We start from the raw sequence: 14,789 nt of genomic DNA, 5'->3' as shown, positions 1-14,789 counted from the left end.
GTAGCAAAAACATCTTAGAAATAAATTTACCAGAGAAATGCAAGACCTGTAAACTGAAAGCTATACAGCATTGCTGAGGGAAATGAAAGATCTAAATAAACAGACAGCCATTCCTTTTCATGGATTGTACGGCTCAATATTTTTAAGATTACTCATTTTCCCAGATTGATCAGTAGTATCAATGCAACATCTATTCAGATTCCAGGAGTCTTTTTTTCCCCCAGTAAATGACATGCCAATACCAAAAATTTGTAGAGAAATCCATAGGATCCACAAGAGCCAAAACAGTGTTAAAAAGATCAAGGATGGGGACTTCCCTGGTGGTCTAGTAGAGTCCACTTTTCAAAGCAAGGGACATGGATTTGACTCATGGTTGGGGAACTAAGATCCCACCTGTCATGGAGCAACTAAGCCTGTGTGCCTCATCTAGAGAAAAGCCTGTGCTCCACAAAGAAGACCCTGCATGCTGCAACAGAAGATCCTACATGCCACAACTAGAGGAATCGGGTGGAGAGGGAAGTGGGAGATGGGATCGGGATGGGGAATACATGTAACTCCATGGCTGATTCATGTCAATGTATGACAAAACCCACTACAATATTGTAAAGCAATTAGCCTCCAACTAATAAAAAATAAATGAAAAAAAAAAGAAATTAAAAAAAAGACTCAACGCAGACAAAATAAATGGTTAAATTTAAAAAAGACCAAGGATGGAGGATTATATTTCTCAATTTAAAACTTACTAAAATGCAAAAGTAACCAGAATAGTGTGGTACTGGTATAGGATAGAAATACCAATCAAGGGAACAGAATTTATACTCCAGAAATAAACTCAGGTGAATTCATTTTTAATAAAAGTGTTAATTTGATGGGGAAATGATATCCTTTTTGACAAACTGTCCTGGGACAAATCACGTTATAACCTGAATATAGACCTAGTCATGTAGAAGGCATAGAGAAAATCTTCTTGACCCTGGTTTAGACGACTTTTAAAATATGATACAAAAAAACACCATTGATAGAAGAAAATGTTGATAAACTGGATTCCATCAACGTTTAAAACTTTCAAGCTTCAAAGACACCATTAACAACTTGTGTCCAAACAAATGTCCATCAACTAATGAACAGATAAATAAATGTGGTATATCAATACAATGGAATACTATTCAGCAACAGCAAAGGATACTGAGATATGCTATAACCTGGATAAACCTCAAAAACAGTATCATAAATGAAAGAACAAAGACACAAAATAACTCTAATGATATAAATTAATATATAATGATATAAATATATGAAATATTCAGAAATACCAAATATTTTGAGGCAGTAGGTTTATTAGTGGATATTGGGCTGGACATGGAAATGAGGCTTGACTGTAAACAGGCATAAGGGGTCTTTTTCAGATGATGGAAATATTCTAATGTTAGACTGTGATAATGATTGCACAACTTTATAGACTTTTTAAAAGCAATGAATATGAAATTAATTAATGAATTAAATCTGATGACTGGTAAGTAAATAATAGCTCAATAGAGCTGTTTTTAAAAAGCAGAGAGAGAAATTTATAGTGCAAATATGATAAAAACTAAAATGTGACATAATTTTTGTTATTCAGAAATTGTAAGAAAATATAATCAATTTGTCTTTGTTGTTATTGTTCAGTAGCTAGGTCAAGTCCGACTCTTTGTGACTCCCTGGACTGGAGCATGCCAGGCTTCTCTCTTTCACTATTCCCTGGAGTTTGCTCAAACTCATGTTCATTGAGTCAATGATGCCATCCAACCATCTTATCCTCTATTGTCCCTTTCTCCTCCTGCCCTCAATCTTTCCCAGCATCAGGGTCTTTTCCAATGAGTTGGCTCCTCGCATTAGATGACAAAGCGTTGGAGCTTGAGCTTCAGCATCAGTCCTTCTGATGAATATTCAGGGTTGATTTCCTTTAGAGTGACTGGTTTGATCTCTTTGCAGTTCAAGAGACTCTCAAGAGTATTCTCTAGCACCACAATGCAAAAACATCAGTTCTTTGGCTCTCAGCCTTCTTTATGGTCCAACTCTCACATCCATATATGATTACTGGAAAAACCATAGTTTTGACCCTACAGACCTTTGTTGGCAAAGTGATGTCTCTACTTTTTAATACACTGTCTAGGTTTGCCATAGCTTTCCTTCCAAGGAGCAAGCATCTTTTAATTTCATGACTGCAGTCACTGTCCACAGTGATTTTAATAATTATATTTAATCTTGCACTGATTTAGTCAAATACCATTACATTTCCCTTTTTGTGGCTGCATATAAGTTATTTGGTTCCAGAACAAACTGCACACACACACACACACACAGTAAACAAATTTACGAACAGGAAATATGCTAATTACTACTCAATTTTTAGAGTAAATAGTAAATGTACTCATTATTTGTCAGTTCTTAGAATTAATCTGAAATATGAAATCAGCCTAAAATATGGAAAATTTAATATAATACTTTTATTTTTTCCTGATTTTGATCTGGCTGTGCATTTACCTTTATCTTGATACTTAAAACCTAGAGTCCCAAGGAACTACTTAATTTTCATTTTAAGTAAAGCATTCAGTTTCCTCATTATAAAATTGGGATAATAGTAGCTGACTTGTAGGGTACTGTGAAGATTCAAGATAATGTATGTAAAGCTACTTTCACATCATAGGTGAGTAGTAACTCATTCTAAGTTACATCTGGTGATGGCTTCATGAAATTTATTGTGGATTTTATTTTGAGGCTTCATTTCCTACCCCACCCCCCCAAGCAGTGAAAATAACTTTGGTACAGAAAAGCACTCAAATCAGCAAGTCTTACTGTCTCTGTTGAAAAAAAAGGACAAGTTTCTCTTTATCTTCCACAATCCAGGCTTGAATGTGGAAATCTAGAAAGATTTTTAAGGACTTGGGAGAACTGCATATACTCACATGAATCACTGCAGTCCACATAGATGTTTTGAAATTGGTTGGCACACAGTTTTTTCACCTCATGGTCATCAAAGAATTTGCTGATACTCATTGCAAAGTTGTAACTAGGAAGCACCATTAATGCATTATTCATTAAGGTTCTTGTGAAATCAGAAATGTCATCATCTATGATTAAAAAGATGATAGATTAGCTTTCAGTTAGAAAGCAGTGACTCTCCCATAACAACAAAGATGATCAGAGGATTTCCTAAGATGATCAGAGGATTACCAGTCTAGCAGATCATCTTTGAGAAAACACTAGTTACTAAGTCATGAAGCTTCTTCATCTTCATAGTTTGTAGTAAGGATTTGTCAGTTACAGATTTTAAAAGAAGACTTTTGCTAACAGTATTTCCCTAGGGTCTGTCTTCCACCATCTTTATGGGTGGGTCTGCTATTAAAATCCCTACCTTGGCTTGGCCTTAGATTTTCCCTTTGTTCCCTGTCCAGCCTGAAAAATGGAAAATCATGGGACTGTGAATATTACTTTGTTGTTGGCCTCTGAAATTTCTTGAGAGGTAAATGATGTGTTTAAAAAGTTTGAGTAATTTTTTGTCCAACATACATTGTTATTTTAAGTAGGAGGGCAATTTGCCTTCCAGAATCCTCCATTCTTCTGGACATGGCAGTCTCCACTGAATTTCTCATTGCCAAGTTCAATAGCCTCTTTGTCATATTTCTTTTATTTTTCACTTTGAACCAATACTCTACCCTTTTCCACTGTACTTTCTGCCCTGGGAGGATTATCTGTGTAGAATAAATCAAAGGACTTCTTTGCTCTCTGGCTCTTAGTTGGCCTAAGCAAGGCCCATAGCAAGCCCTGACTAGAGAGAGGAAGGTTTCACTAGTATGTTAACTTTGTGAAAATTTATTAAGCTATACATTTACGGTCTCTGCATTTTTCTGAATGCAAGTTATATGTCAATAAAAAGTAAATATGAGAAATACATTCTTGAAGAGCTCTGTGCTTACAGTCCTCTGTAGGGTGAATATAATGATAGAGTATGTTACAATAGAATGTGGTTCCCTGACACCTTTGGGAATAATGGAATTCTACAAAGTAGAAGTCAGGTGGCAGAACTTAACTATTAGAAGCAAGGTAGGAACCATTACTACAATAAGTAACAGGGACAGTCCACAAAATCATACTCCAGGAGAAGAGTCTTCATTATTAGAAACTGGAATTCGTAAAACCCATATTATCGGAGAGGGCTGAGTTGACTAATATAGCTCAAAATTCATGGTTATAGAGAAATTCAACAAAGGGATATTCTAGATGCAAACAAAACAAATCTTATTGGTGATAGTCACCACCAGCAACAGCATGTCTTTAAATTTCATAACCAGAAAAGGGAGAACCTACTCCTGATACTCTTTTGAAATCAGAGAAACTGGTTTAATGATGACTACATTAGTTGTCTATTTGTTTCCTTCTGAAAAACACTCATTAGGAGGTTCAAGATTATGTGCTTCATTAAATTAGGAGGAGTTATACCATAGCACCTTCCACTCTCCAGTCTCACCACCTTGCTCCAAAGTGCTCTTAAGATGTTAAAACTGAAGGATCAAGTCTCAAGAGCATGGTGTGTGTGGGGGGGTGATCTTTCAAAGGACATAAAATTTGGCACAGGTGTGCTTTAATCTTTTAATCTTTAATTTTCTAACTTTTTTTTTTTTGGTCATGAGGCTAGAATGATACTGAATCCATCGCCTTCAGAGGGCTTAGTGTCTCTCTCGTCCTCTCGCCCACTTTCTCTTTCCCTTCCCCTCTCTCTCAACCTCTGTTTCTCACATATATGTTCAATAAGCATTTGCTGACTCCAAAGAGCACAAGTTTTCAGCTTCCTGGAAAGTAAGTGTTCAGCAATTAATATTTTTATCCTCCAGCTCTTTCATCATCATTTATTTAATGCTTTTCCTGGAGAAAGGAAAAATTGTGTGAAGTCCTTACCATAGAATTTCATTATGATGTGAATGACGATACTGAACACAGTTGAAAAGTAGTTAAAGAGGGTGAGCTTGATGTAGGCAGCAGTACTGCTAGAGAACAGGAGGCTTCCAAGGTACATGAGGGGAACAACGGACCAGCCATACAGCATAAAGATCATCATTGTGTCCAGAAAATGGAAGTTTGCAACAAAGGCATCCACTCCACAGTATACGAACACTCCCTGAGACAGAGTGCAGAGGCAAAGAGCAAGGTGAAGGACACCGTATAACAAGTTGTCAAGCCAGAGAACTTGGAAAACAGCAAGCACGGCCTTCAGTAGTGCATAGATTCATTACTTAAGCAATTTTACCCATTAAAAATAAGCCTGAAGTGAGCAATCTCGTTTTCAATAGAGGACTCTCATGAACAGAATGACTATATTTCCTTTCTCTTTTTTTTCTTTTGGAAGAGCATCACTTTGTAGCACTCTCATGATTAAAATTAAATTAACTATGTCTACAGGAAGCCCAACCCTGAATTTTCCCAGAAAAAAAGTGATCTAGTGCATAGATGATTTCTCTAGAGATTTTCTTTGGATGAAAGCATGTGCATGTATGCACTTTCACCCTACCACATCACTCTGCTTGATACGCCCCCCCTCCCAAATTGTATGTAACTATTTTATATTGTTAAGTTAATCACGTTCCCATTATGGCTTGCAATTGCAATTATCTTTTATTTTTTGTCTGACTGTTGATTGTGGAAACTGATAAACCTCTTTTGCTATTGTGATTATGTAATTATTACTCACTTAATACCATTGTATGAATGGTCAACAGAAAAATAATAGAACTCTGTATCACCAGAACTAGTATCTACTAGAAAAACCTGTAATTACTTTTTAAAATCCAGATGCAAAGCAGAATTATCTTTAAATTTTTAGAAAAATATAAATACTCAGGTATTGTTTTTTTTCTCCAGAACTCCAGATATGTTTCTCATGAGCAGTCATATTTAAAACCAACTGGACTATATGATGATCTTTTACTTTTATGTAGTTTGTTTTACTTTCTCTATTTCATATTCAGTGCTCCCATTTCATTTAGTTTATGTACTCCAGTTTCTCCATCTCTTTTTTTTTTTGATGTTCTTTCTCAGCCTTTATCAAGTGTAGTAGAAAAGCTTTTGTATACATATATAAAAACATGTATAACATATTACATTACAATCATAATATATAAATATATTAAAAAAAGATTTTCTCTGTGACTGCTGTAGTTTTATGCAATCGCTTTGCATCACACCTCACATTCACACTGTCTCCTGGCTCCACTCTCTACCCCAGGCCTTTCACATCTATCTCAGGAACTCAAGGACATCCTCTTTCAATCACTTCTCCTTCCATTTGAGAATCAGACAGGGAAGCATAAATTTAGAGTGGGCAGATTAGGAAAAAGGGAACCTCTAGAACTATTAAGAAGATAATTTTCTAATAACCTATATGGTAATTGTTGGTAACTATAATTTCTCTAAAGATAGCAAGTTTGGCCCTTTTAAGTTTCACCTTTTAAAATAATTTACAAAATTATTTATCAGGGCCACTAATAAACAGAAAGAGTTAACTAAGAATAGCCACATTACAACACTGTGATGCTCTTGGAAGTAGTTTATACTTAAGCAATAATGTTTAAAGAAAATATATGAAGAGGATCAGCAATCTTGGGTGAAAACCAGCTTTAACTATAGTTGGTTTTCCCCTAATCCAAGTAAGAGAAGTAAAAAGAGTATAGTCAGCAGGAAACCACAGGTAACCTAGAAGCAGCTTCATTCCAAGGTTTATAATGCTTAGGGATGTCTTAAATTAGAACTATTCCAAAGAAAATTTAAATTTCTACTTGGAAATATGAAGACACACCCTACTTTTAGATAGAATCTGACCCAACATAGTAAGAAAGTAAATTCTCCCCAAATTACTCTACATAAAAAAGCAACAAGATTTAAAAAAATTAGATAAGCTGATTTTACAGATTACATGTAAACAAACAAAACATATCAAGATAGCCAGGAAATTCTGCAGAAGAAGGTTAATGAGGCAAGTGAGGAAGGTCAATCCATAAAAATAATTAAATATATTATAAAACTACCATAATTAAAACAGATTCGTAGAGGCATATTATAGACACATCAATGGAATATAGTAAAGAATACAAAGTGAGAGTGAAACTGAAAGTCGCTCAGTTGTGTATCTGACTCTCGGTGACCTGATGGTTTATACAGCCCATGGAATTCTCCAGGCCAGAATACTGGAGAGGGTAGCCTTTCCCTTTTCCAGTGGAATCTTCCCAACCTAGGGATTGAACTCAGAACTCCTACATTGCAGGCGGATTCTTTACCAGCTGAGCCACAAGGGAAGCCCTAAGATACTTAATATTGTTAAATTATAGGATCTTGCCTCCTCTTGTTGGGTCCAAGAATAAATCTAGCTGGTGGCATTTTACAGAACCAGAGCAGAGTGAGGGAGTGTCTCATTTAAAACAACAAAGGGATAGCCAAGTCAGATAAATAAGCAAAGCTAAGAACCCATGGAGAACTCCATCTGAGAACCATGAAAGGGAATTTTGGGAGGGGGAGAGCAAGACAGAAAGAGAAGAGGAGAGAGAGAAACCCATATACACACACACACATGCAGAACAAGCACTACCAGGCAAAAAGGATACAGAAGATATAAAGTGAAGTATGATGTTAAGACAGACAGAACTGCATATATGAGAGTAGAAATAAGTTTAAAGTACATTATTCAGGATGACTTTGAATATATAAATTACAATACACTGAAGTAAGGCTAACTAGGGTTATGAAATTGGGTGAAATTGGGTAAGTAAATTAGATCTGTGAGTCTTAATTTCCTTGACTGTAAATATGGTGAATTAAAATTACTTCAGACTTGAATGTTTTTGAATGATATAACACACACACACACACACACACACACAAACATATGGCAAATAACTTCTCATGAGCTATAAATGGCAATATTGCTCTAAGTATTAATAATGGATGGTCTTATTTATAGATCTATTAACCAGGAAATGGCAGCTGGGTGTGCCAGTCAAGTTTAAAGAACCAGAGAAAGAATGGATCCTTGGCATGGAGATGAGAAGATGCAGAGGTTTTTCTTATTGATTTCAATACTGCATTACATAGAGGGGAGATAGTAAAGAGATTGTGCTTAGATCAACTCCCCTATTCTTGTGGCAAAAGATGAGAACTGGGGCCCTCAAAAAGGATGGTGGTCTCCCCTAGTTATGCTAGTTGGCTAGTTAGCTGTGAGAAGAAACTGGCACTGAGAACGCCGGCCAGAGTCTTGCACTGTGACAAGAAAGTGCTGCTCCGCTCTTTCAGCTTTGGGGCACCTCTGTACACACTATTTGCTCACCGCTCCCATCTATGCCTCAACTGTTCCAGCCTCTGGTCCCTGCTAAGGAGCTGCTACACCTGGTGGGATGCAGCTCTCCTTCATAACTAAGCCTAGGGCTCCAAACTGATCAAAAGTTTCTCCTTTTTCCTCAAAAAACTAATTTTACCTTTCCATGGTATGTATAGTTTGAATTAGGACTTGGTAGCTCATTCTTTATAGTAGAATTAGCCACCTATGTTATATGTCCATTGTTGAACAGTGAACTATTTGAGGGCTGAGACATTGTCCTACTCGTATTTAAGTCCACCATACCTCTGATAGCCACTTGCTATGGTGGCTCAGATAGTAAATTATCTGCCTGAGGTGCAAGAGGCCCGGGTTCAATCCTTGGGTAGAGAAGATCTCCTGGAGGAGAAAATGGCAACCCACTCCAGTATCTTGTCTGCAGAATTCCATGGACAGAGGAGCCTGGTGAGCTACAGTCCATAGGGTCGGAAAGAGTCAGACACAACTGAGTGACCAACACTTTCACTTTCTTTTATAACTTTTGTACATAAAAAAACCTTACTTCCTTTACTCATGTGTCTATCCCTTTAGTAACTATACAACTTCACATCTACCTCAGCCTCAGATATGCATACAAAGTAAAAGACATTGCTAAGTTCACTAATGAGAAAATCATTACATTAAAGGACACTGTAACATCCTTACAAGCTTGCTCTTTAGTCTCAATATCTAAAATTGGGTGTCTGAGTCAAAGTTAGTTCTGCTTTGCAGATCTAGCCATTTTGGATTTGGGGCATGAATGGGAGACTACTGTGAATAGTAACAGAAAGCCTCGCTTAAGTCATGATTCTAAATTGCTACAGTCCAGTTTTACCAGAGAGCTCAGCATTGGGAATTAGTGGCAGTGAATTATCTATATGATTAGTGAGGGATAAGTAACAAGTAATAGCCCTTTTCCCTTTAGTTTTGGGCCCTGGGCATTATGCTGAGCAATTACATGGGAAGCCAATTCAAGAGAGACTTTTCAAAGAAAAGTAATTTTTTTCCAATTGAAAGAACATAAGGTAGTACACTTCCATAATGAGGTTTTCACAATATATTCTCTGGCATAATAAGCCAAAGTAGTTTCAAATTTCTTCAAGTTTTATTTCAGGATACAATTAATTGAGTAGAAATTTCCTGTGGGAGACATAAAAAAATAAGCCTTTGTGCAAATTCAGCTAACACTCACCAGTAGGAAGCAGCAGGTAATGGAGAAGTAGATGAGATCCCAGAGCAAAGCAGAGAGCCAGTAAGTCAGTAAATAGACTCCACTCACAAACTGGATGTGCTTTGCCTTAGTGGTTCTCTCGGTCACTGTCTGAACGCAAAAACTACCAATCACAACAGCCAGGCCAAAAGCCAAACATAATACTACTTGTGATCCACTTGTAGGCCTATGGAAAATGAAATAAAAGATGGAATAAATAATGAAATAAAAGTATAAAATGCTAATTTCAGTAGTTATTTTCAAATATACATTGCTACTTAACAAGGATATATATTAAGGCTCAATTCCAGTAAAAGGAAAGTCAATCATACATACACTGTGTTAGAACCGTAACGAGGGAGAGGTTGAGGCTTGTTGGAGACTTTAATGGAGGCATTGGGGCCAGAAACTGACATGAAAAGAACATTGTCGAACACCGCTAGGGATGTTGCAGCTGAATGGTATGCCTCATTATTGAAAAAAATAGTAAATACTGTATTGTTTTTCTCAACCTCAATGGAAAATGCAATCAGGGAGAAGTCACGATACTCTTTACTTTCCTTTATGTATTTCATTACATTACCTAGAATAAAGAAAGAAATTGATTAGTCAGTATGTAATAAGTCACCTACTACTTATGTCAAAGTGGAAAGACCAAAACTTTTTCCCATTGTCTCTTCCCTTTTCAATTCCCACAATGGCTACTTCAAATTTCCTCAAGAATTCTGCACCATCAGTAATCCCTACTATAAGTTTACAACTTGAAAAAACAGTAAACTACTAAGAATTTCTTGGCCTATTCTTGTCTAAAACAAACATAGTTTTTTTTTTTTTTCAAAATTGTTTTGGTTCTTCTAGGTCATTTACATTTCCTCATACATTTGAGGATTGACTTGTCCATTTCAGCAAAAAAGTCTGCTGAAATTTTGATAAGAATTGTGTTGACTGTATAGATCCACTTGGGGAAATTTTCTATCTTAATGATATTCAGTATTCCAATCCATGATATGGAATATCTCTTCATGTATCTAGAAGATTAATTTTCCTCAGAAGTATTTATAACTTTCAGTGTACAAGTCTTGCACTTCTTCTTACATTTATTTGTATGTACATTATTCTTTTTGATGCTGTTGTGAGTTTTGGTAATCTGTGTCCTCACCCCACCCCTTTAATCTTTCATTTAAATTAGATTTTAAAAATTCCAGTCTGAAAAACCTCTGCCTTTTGATTGGATTGTTTAATGCATTTATATTTAATATAATTACTGATATTCTAGTATTTATAACTGACATTTTGCTTTGTGTTTTCTATATGTCTTATCTCCTTTTTGTTCTTCTATTATGCAAGTATGCATTTTGTGTTAAATATATATTTTATAGTGTACCAGTTGTTGGTATCAATAATAAATGGACCATTGTCAGCAAAGTGATGTCACTGCTTTTTAATATACTGTCTAGGTTTATCATAGCTTTCCTTCCAAGGAGCAAATGTCTTTTAATTTCAATGCTGCAGTCACCATCCACAGTGACTTTGGAGCCCAAGAAAATAAAATCTGTCACTGCTTCCACTTTTTCTGTTTTGTTTTACTATTTCACTTTTCCTATTTGCTGTGAAGTGATGAGAGAGATGCCATGATCATATTCTTTTGAATGTTGAATTCAAGCCAGTTTTTTCACTCTCCTCTTTTACCCTCTTCAAGAGGTTCTTTAGCACCTCTCAATTTCTACCATTAGAGTGGTATCATCTACATATCTGAGTTGCTGATATTTCTCCTAGCAATCCTGATTCCAGTTTGTGATTCAGCCAGCTTGGAATTTCACATGGTGTATTCTGTATAGAAGTTTAACAAGCAGGGTGACAATATACAGACCTAACATACTCCTTTCCCATTGTGAGCCAGTCAGTTGTTCTATGTCTGGTTCTAACTGTTACTTCTTGACCTGCATACAGGTATCTTAGGAGACAGGTAAGGTGGTCTGGTACTCCAGTCTATTTAAGAATTTTCCAAAGTTTGTTGTGATCCACAGTCAAAGGCTTCAGCATAGTCAATGAACCAGAAGTAGATGTTTTTCTGGAATTCCCTTGCTTTCTCTCTGATCAAACGAATGTTGGCAATTTGATCTCTGGTTCCTCTGCCCTTTCTAAACCCAGCTTGTTCACCTGGAAGTTCTTGGTTCATGTACTGCTGAAGCCTAGATTAAAGGATTTTGAGCATTACCTTGGTCTCATGTGAGATGAGTGCAATTTTGTGGTAGTTTGAACATTCTTTGACATTGTTCTTCTTTGGGATTGGAATGAAAGCTGATGGTTTCCAGTCCTGTGGCCACTGTTGAGTTTTCTAAATTTGCTGACATATTGAGTTTAGCATTTCAACAGCATCATCTTTTAGGCTTTGAAATAGCTCAGCTGGAATTCTATCACTCCCCTAACTTTGTTTGTAGAAATTCTTCCTAAGGCCCACTTGACTTCACACTCCAAGATATCTGGCTCTAGGGGAGTGACCACACCATCATGGTTATCTGGGTCATTAAGATCTTTTTTGTATAGTTCTTTTGTGTAGTTTTGCCACCTCTTCTTAATCTCTTCTGCTTCTGTTTGATTCTTACCATTTCTGTCTTTTATCATGCCCATCTTTGCATGAAATATTCCCTTGATATCTCTAATTTTCTTGAATAGATCTATAGTCTTTCCCATTCTCTTGTTTTCCTTTATTTCTTTCCATTGTTCATTTAAGAAAACCTTTTTTAAATCTCTCCTTGCTATTCTCTGGAACTCTTCATTCAGTTGAGTTATTTTTCCCATTCTCCCTTGCCTTTCACTTCTCTTCTTTCCTTTCCTCAGCTATTTGTAAAGCCTCCTCAATCAACCACTTTGATTTCTTGCATTTCTTTTCCTTTGGGATGGTTTTGATCACTGCCTCATGTACAATGTTATGAACCTCCATCCATAGTTCTTCAGGCACTCTGTCTACCAGATCCAATCCTTTAAATCGAATTCATCACCTCCACTGTGTAATCACAATGGATTTGATTTAGGTCATACCTGAATGACTTAGTGGTTTTTCCTACCTTCTTCAATTTAAGTCTGAATTTTGCAGTAAGAAGCTCATAGTCTGAGCCACAGTCAACTCTAGGTCTTATTTCTGACTGTACAGAATATTTCCTACTTCCACTGTAATAGAAACACATTAGGATCTCTGAAGACAAAAGCAATATCTGGACATTTGTATTTTTCAAAAAATTCCAAGGTAATTCTGACATGCATCTGGATTTTAAGAAGTGATTACAGGTTTTTCTATTAAATGTTAGTTTTAGTGATATACAATTCTATTATTCTCTATTGACCAATCATGATACAGTTGTATTAAGTAAATAATACTAATAGTGACATAATCACAATAATAGAAGATGTTTATCAGCTTTCACAATCAATAGCCAAACCAAAAAAATAAAAGATAATTATATTGCAAGTCATAATGGGAACATGATTAACCTAATGATATAGAATAATTACACACAATTTGCAGGATTGAGTAGAGTGATGTGGTATGTGCTAAGCTGCTTCAATTGTGTCCAACTCTTAGCAACCCCATGGACTGTAGCCCACCAGGCTCCTCTGTCTCTGGGAGTCTCCAGACAAGAACACTGGAGTGGGTTGCCATTTCCTACTCCCGGGGATCTTCCTGACCCAGGGATCAAATCCATTTCTCTTACGCCTCCTGCAGTGGCAGGTGGGTTCTTTACAACTAGCACAACATTGGAAGCCCTAATTATTGATAAGTATCATCCTATTACACTTTTCTTAATTGTTTTGCATTTATTTTGTGTAAGTTTTTTCCTTCTCTCGTGTTTTCTGCCTAGAGAAGTTCCTTTAGCATTTGCTGTAAAACAGGTTTGGTGACGCTGAATTCTCTTAACTTTTGCTTGTCTGGAAAGCTTTTGATTTCTCCATCAAATCTGAATAAGAGTTTTGCTGGGTAGAATATTGTTGGTTGTAGTTTCTTCACTTTCATCACTTTAATATATCATGTCATGCACTTCTGGCTTGTAGAGATTCTGTTGAGAAATCAGCTATTAACCTGATGGGAGTTCCATTGTATGCTATTTATCATTTTTCCCTTGTTGCTTTTAATATATTATCTTTGTATTTATATTTTGTCAGTTTGACTACTATGTGTCAGTGTTTCCCTCCATGGTTTTATCTTGCCTGGGACTGTGTGCGCTTCCTGGACTTGGTTAACAATTTCCTTTCCCATGTTAGGAAAGTGTTCAGCTACTATGCCTTCAAATATTTTCTCAAGTCCTTTCTCTCTCTCTTCTCCTTCTGGGACCCCTATAATGTGATTGTTGGTGCAGTTAATGTTGTCCCAGTCATCTCATAAGCTATCTTCATTTCTTTTCATTCCCCGCCTCCCCGCCCCCCCCCCCCCCCCCCCCCCCCGCCATATTCTGTTCCGTGGCAGTGTTTTCCACCATTTCGTCCTCCAGGTCACTTCTCCATTCTTCTGTCTCAGTTATTCTGCTATTGATTCCTTCTAACGTATTGTTCATCTCTATTTGTTTGTTCTTTAGCTCTTGAAGGTCTTTGATAAACATTTCTTGCATCTTCTCCATTCTGTTTCTGAGATCCTGGGTCATCTTCACTATCACGATTCTGAATTCTTTTCCTGTAAGGTTGTTTATCGCCACTTCATTTAATTGTTATTCTGGGGTTTTATCTTATCCCTTCATCTGGGACATAACTCTGCTTTTTCATCCTGATTAACCTTCTGTCATGTGGCTTTTGTTCTAACACTGTGGAATTGTGGTTCTTCTGGCTTCTTCTGTCTGCCCTTTGGTGGATGAGGCCAAGAAGCTTGTGTAAGCTTCTTGATGGGAGGGACTGGTGGTAGGAAAAACTGAGTGTTGCTCTGGTGGGTGTTGCTCAATAAAGCTTTAACACAATTATCTGCTGATGGGTGTGGTTGTGTTCCCTGTTAGTTGTTTAACCTGGGGTGACCCAGCCCTGGGTCTATGGGCTCTGTGGTAGGGTTAATGGTGATCTCCAGGAGTTCTTATACCAAGCAGGACCTTAAAGGACTGCTGTTGCCAGTGCCTCTCTCCTTGTGGTGAGCACTTGCTGACCCATGCCTCCACAGGAGACCCTACAACACTAGCAGGCAGGTCTGGGTCAGTCTCCTGTGGGGTCGCTGCTCCTTTCCCC

The 14,789-nt window shown here is 36.9% G+C and overlaps 1 protein-coding gene across 1 annotated transcript in view; it reads right to left on the bottom strand.

Moving 5' to 3' along the window:
* LOC122702003 (phospholipid-transporting ATPase ABCA3-like) overlaps nucleotides 1-14,789 on the bottom strand; it is a 223,302-nt gene that overhangs the window by 74,961 nt on the left and 133,552 nt on the right. Inside the window, exons 19-22 of the mRNA XM_043915525.1 lie at nucleotides 9,924-10,170; nucleotides 9,570-9,774; nucleotides 4,936-5,155; nucleotides 2,946-3,110 (exon numbers count right to left, since the gene is read on the bottom strand). Of these exons, the coding sequence (XP_043771460.1) occupies nucleotides 2,946-3,110; nucleotides 4,936-5,155; nucleotides 9,570-9,774; nucleotides 9,924-10,170 (837 nt within the window). The remainder of the gene's footprint in view (nucleotides 1-2,945; nucleotides 3,111-4,935; nucleotides 5,156-9,569; nucleotides 9,775-9,923; nucleotides 10,171-14,789) is intronic.

Source organism: Cervus elaphus, chromosome 10, assembly GCF_910594005.1.
Source record: "Cervus elaphus chromosome 10, mCerEla1.1, whole genome shotgun sequence".
NCBI lineage: Eukaryota > Metazoa > Chordata > Mammalia > Artiodactyla > Cervidae > Cervus > Cervus elaphus.
This window is presented reverse-complemented; position numbering and strand designations above follow the sequence as displayed.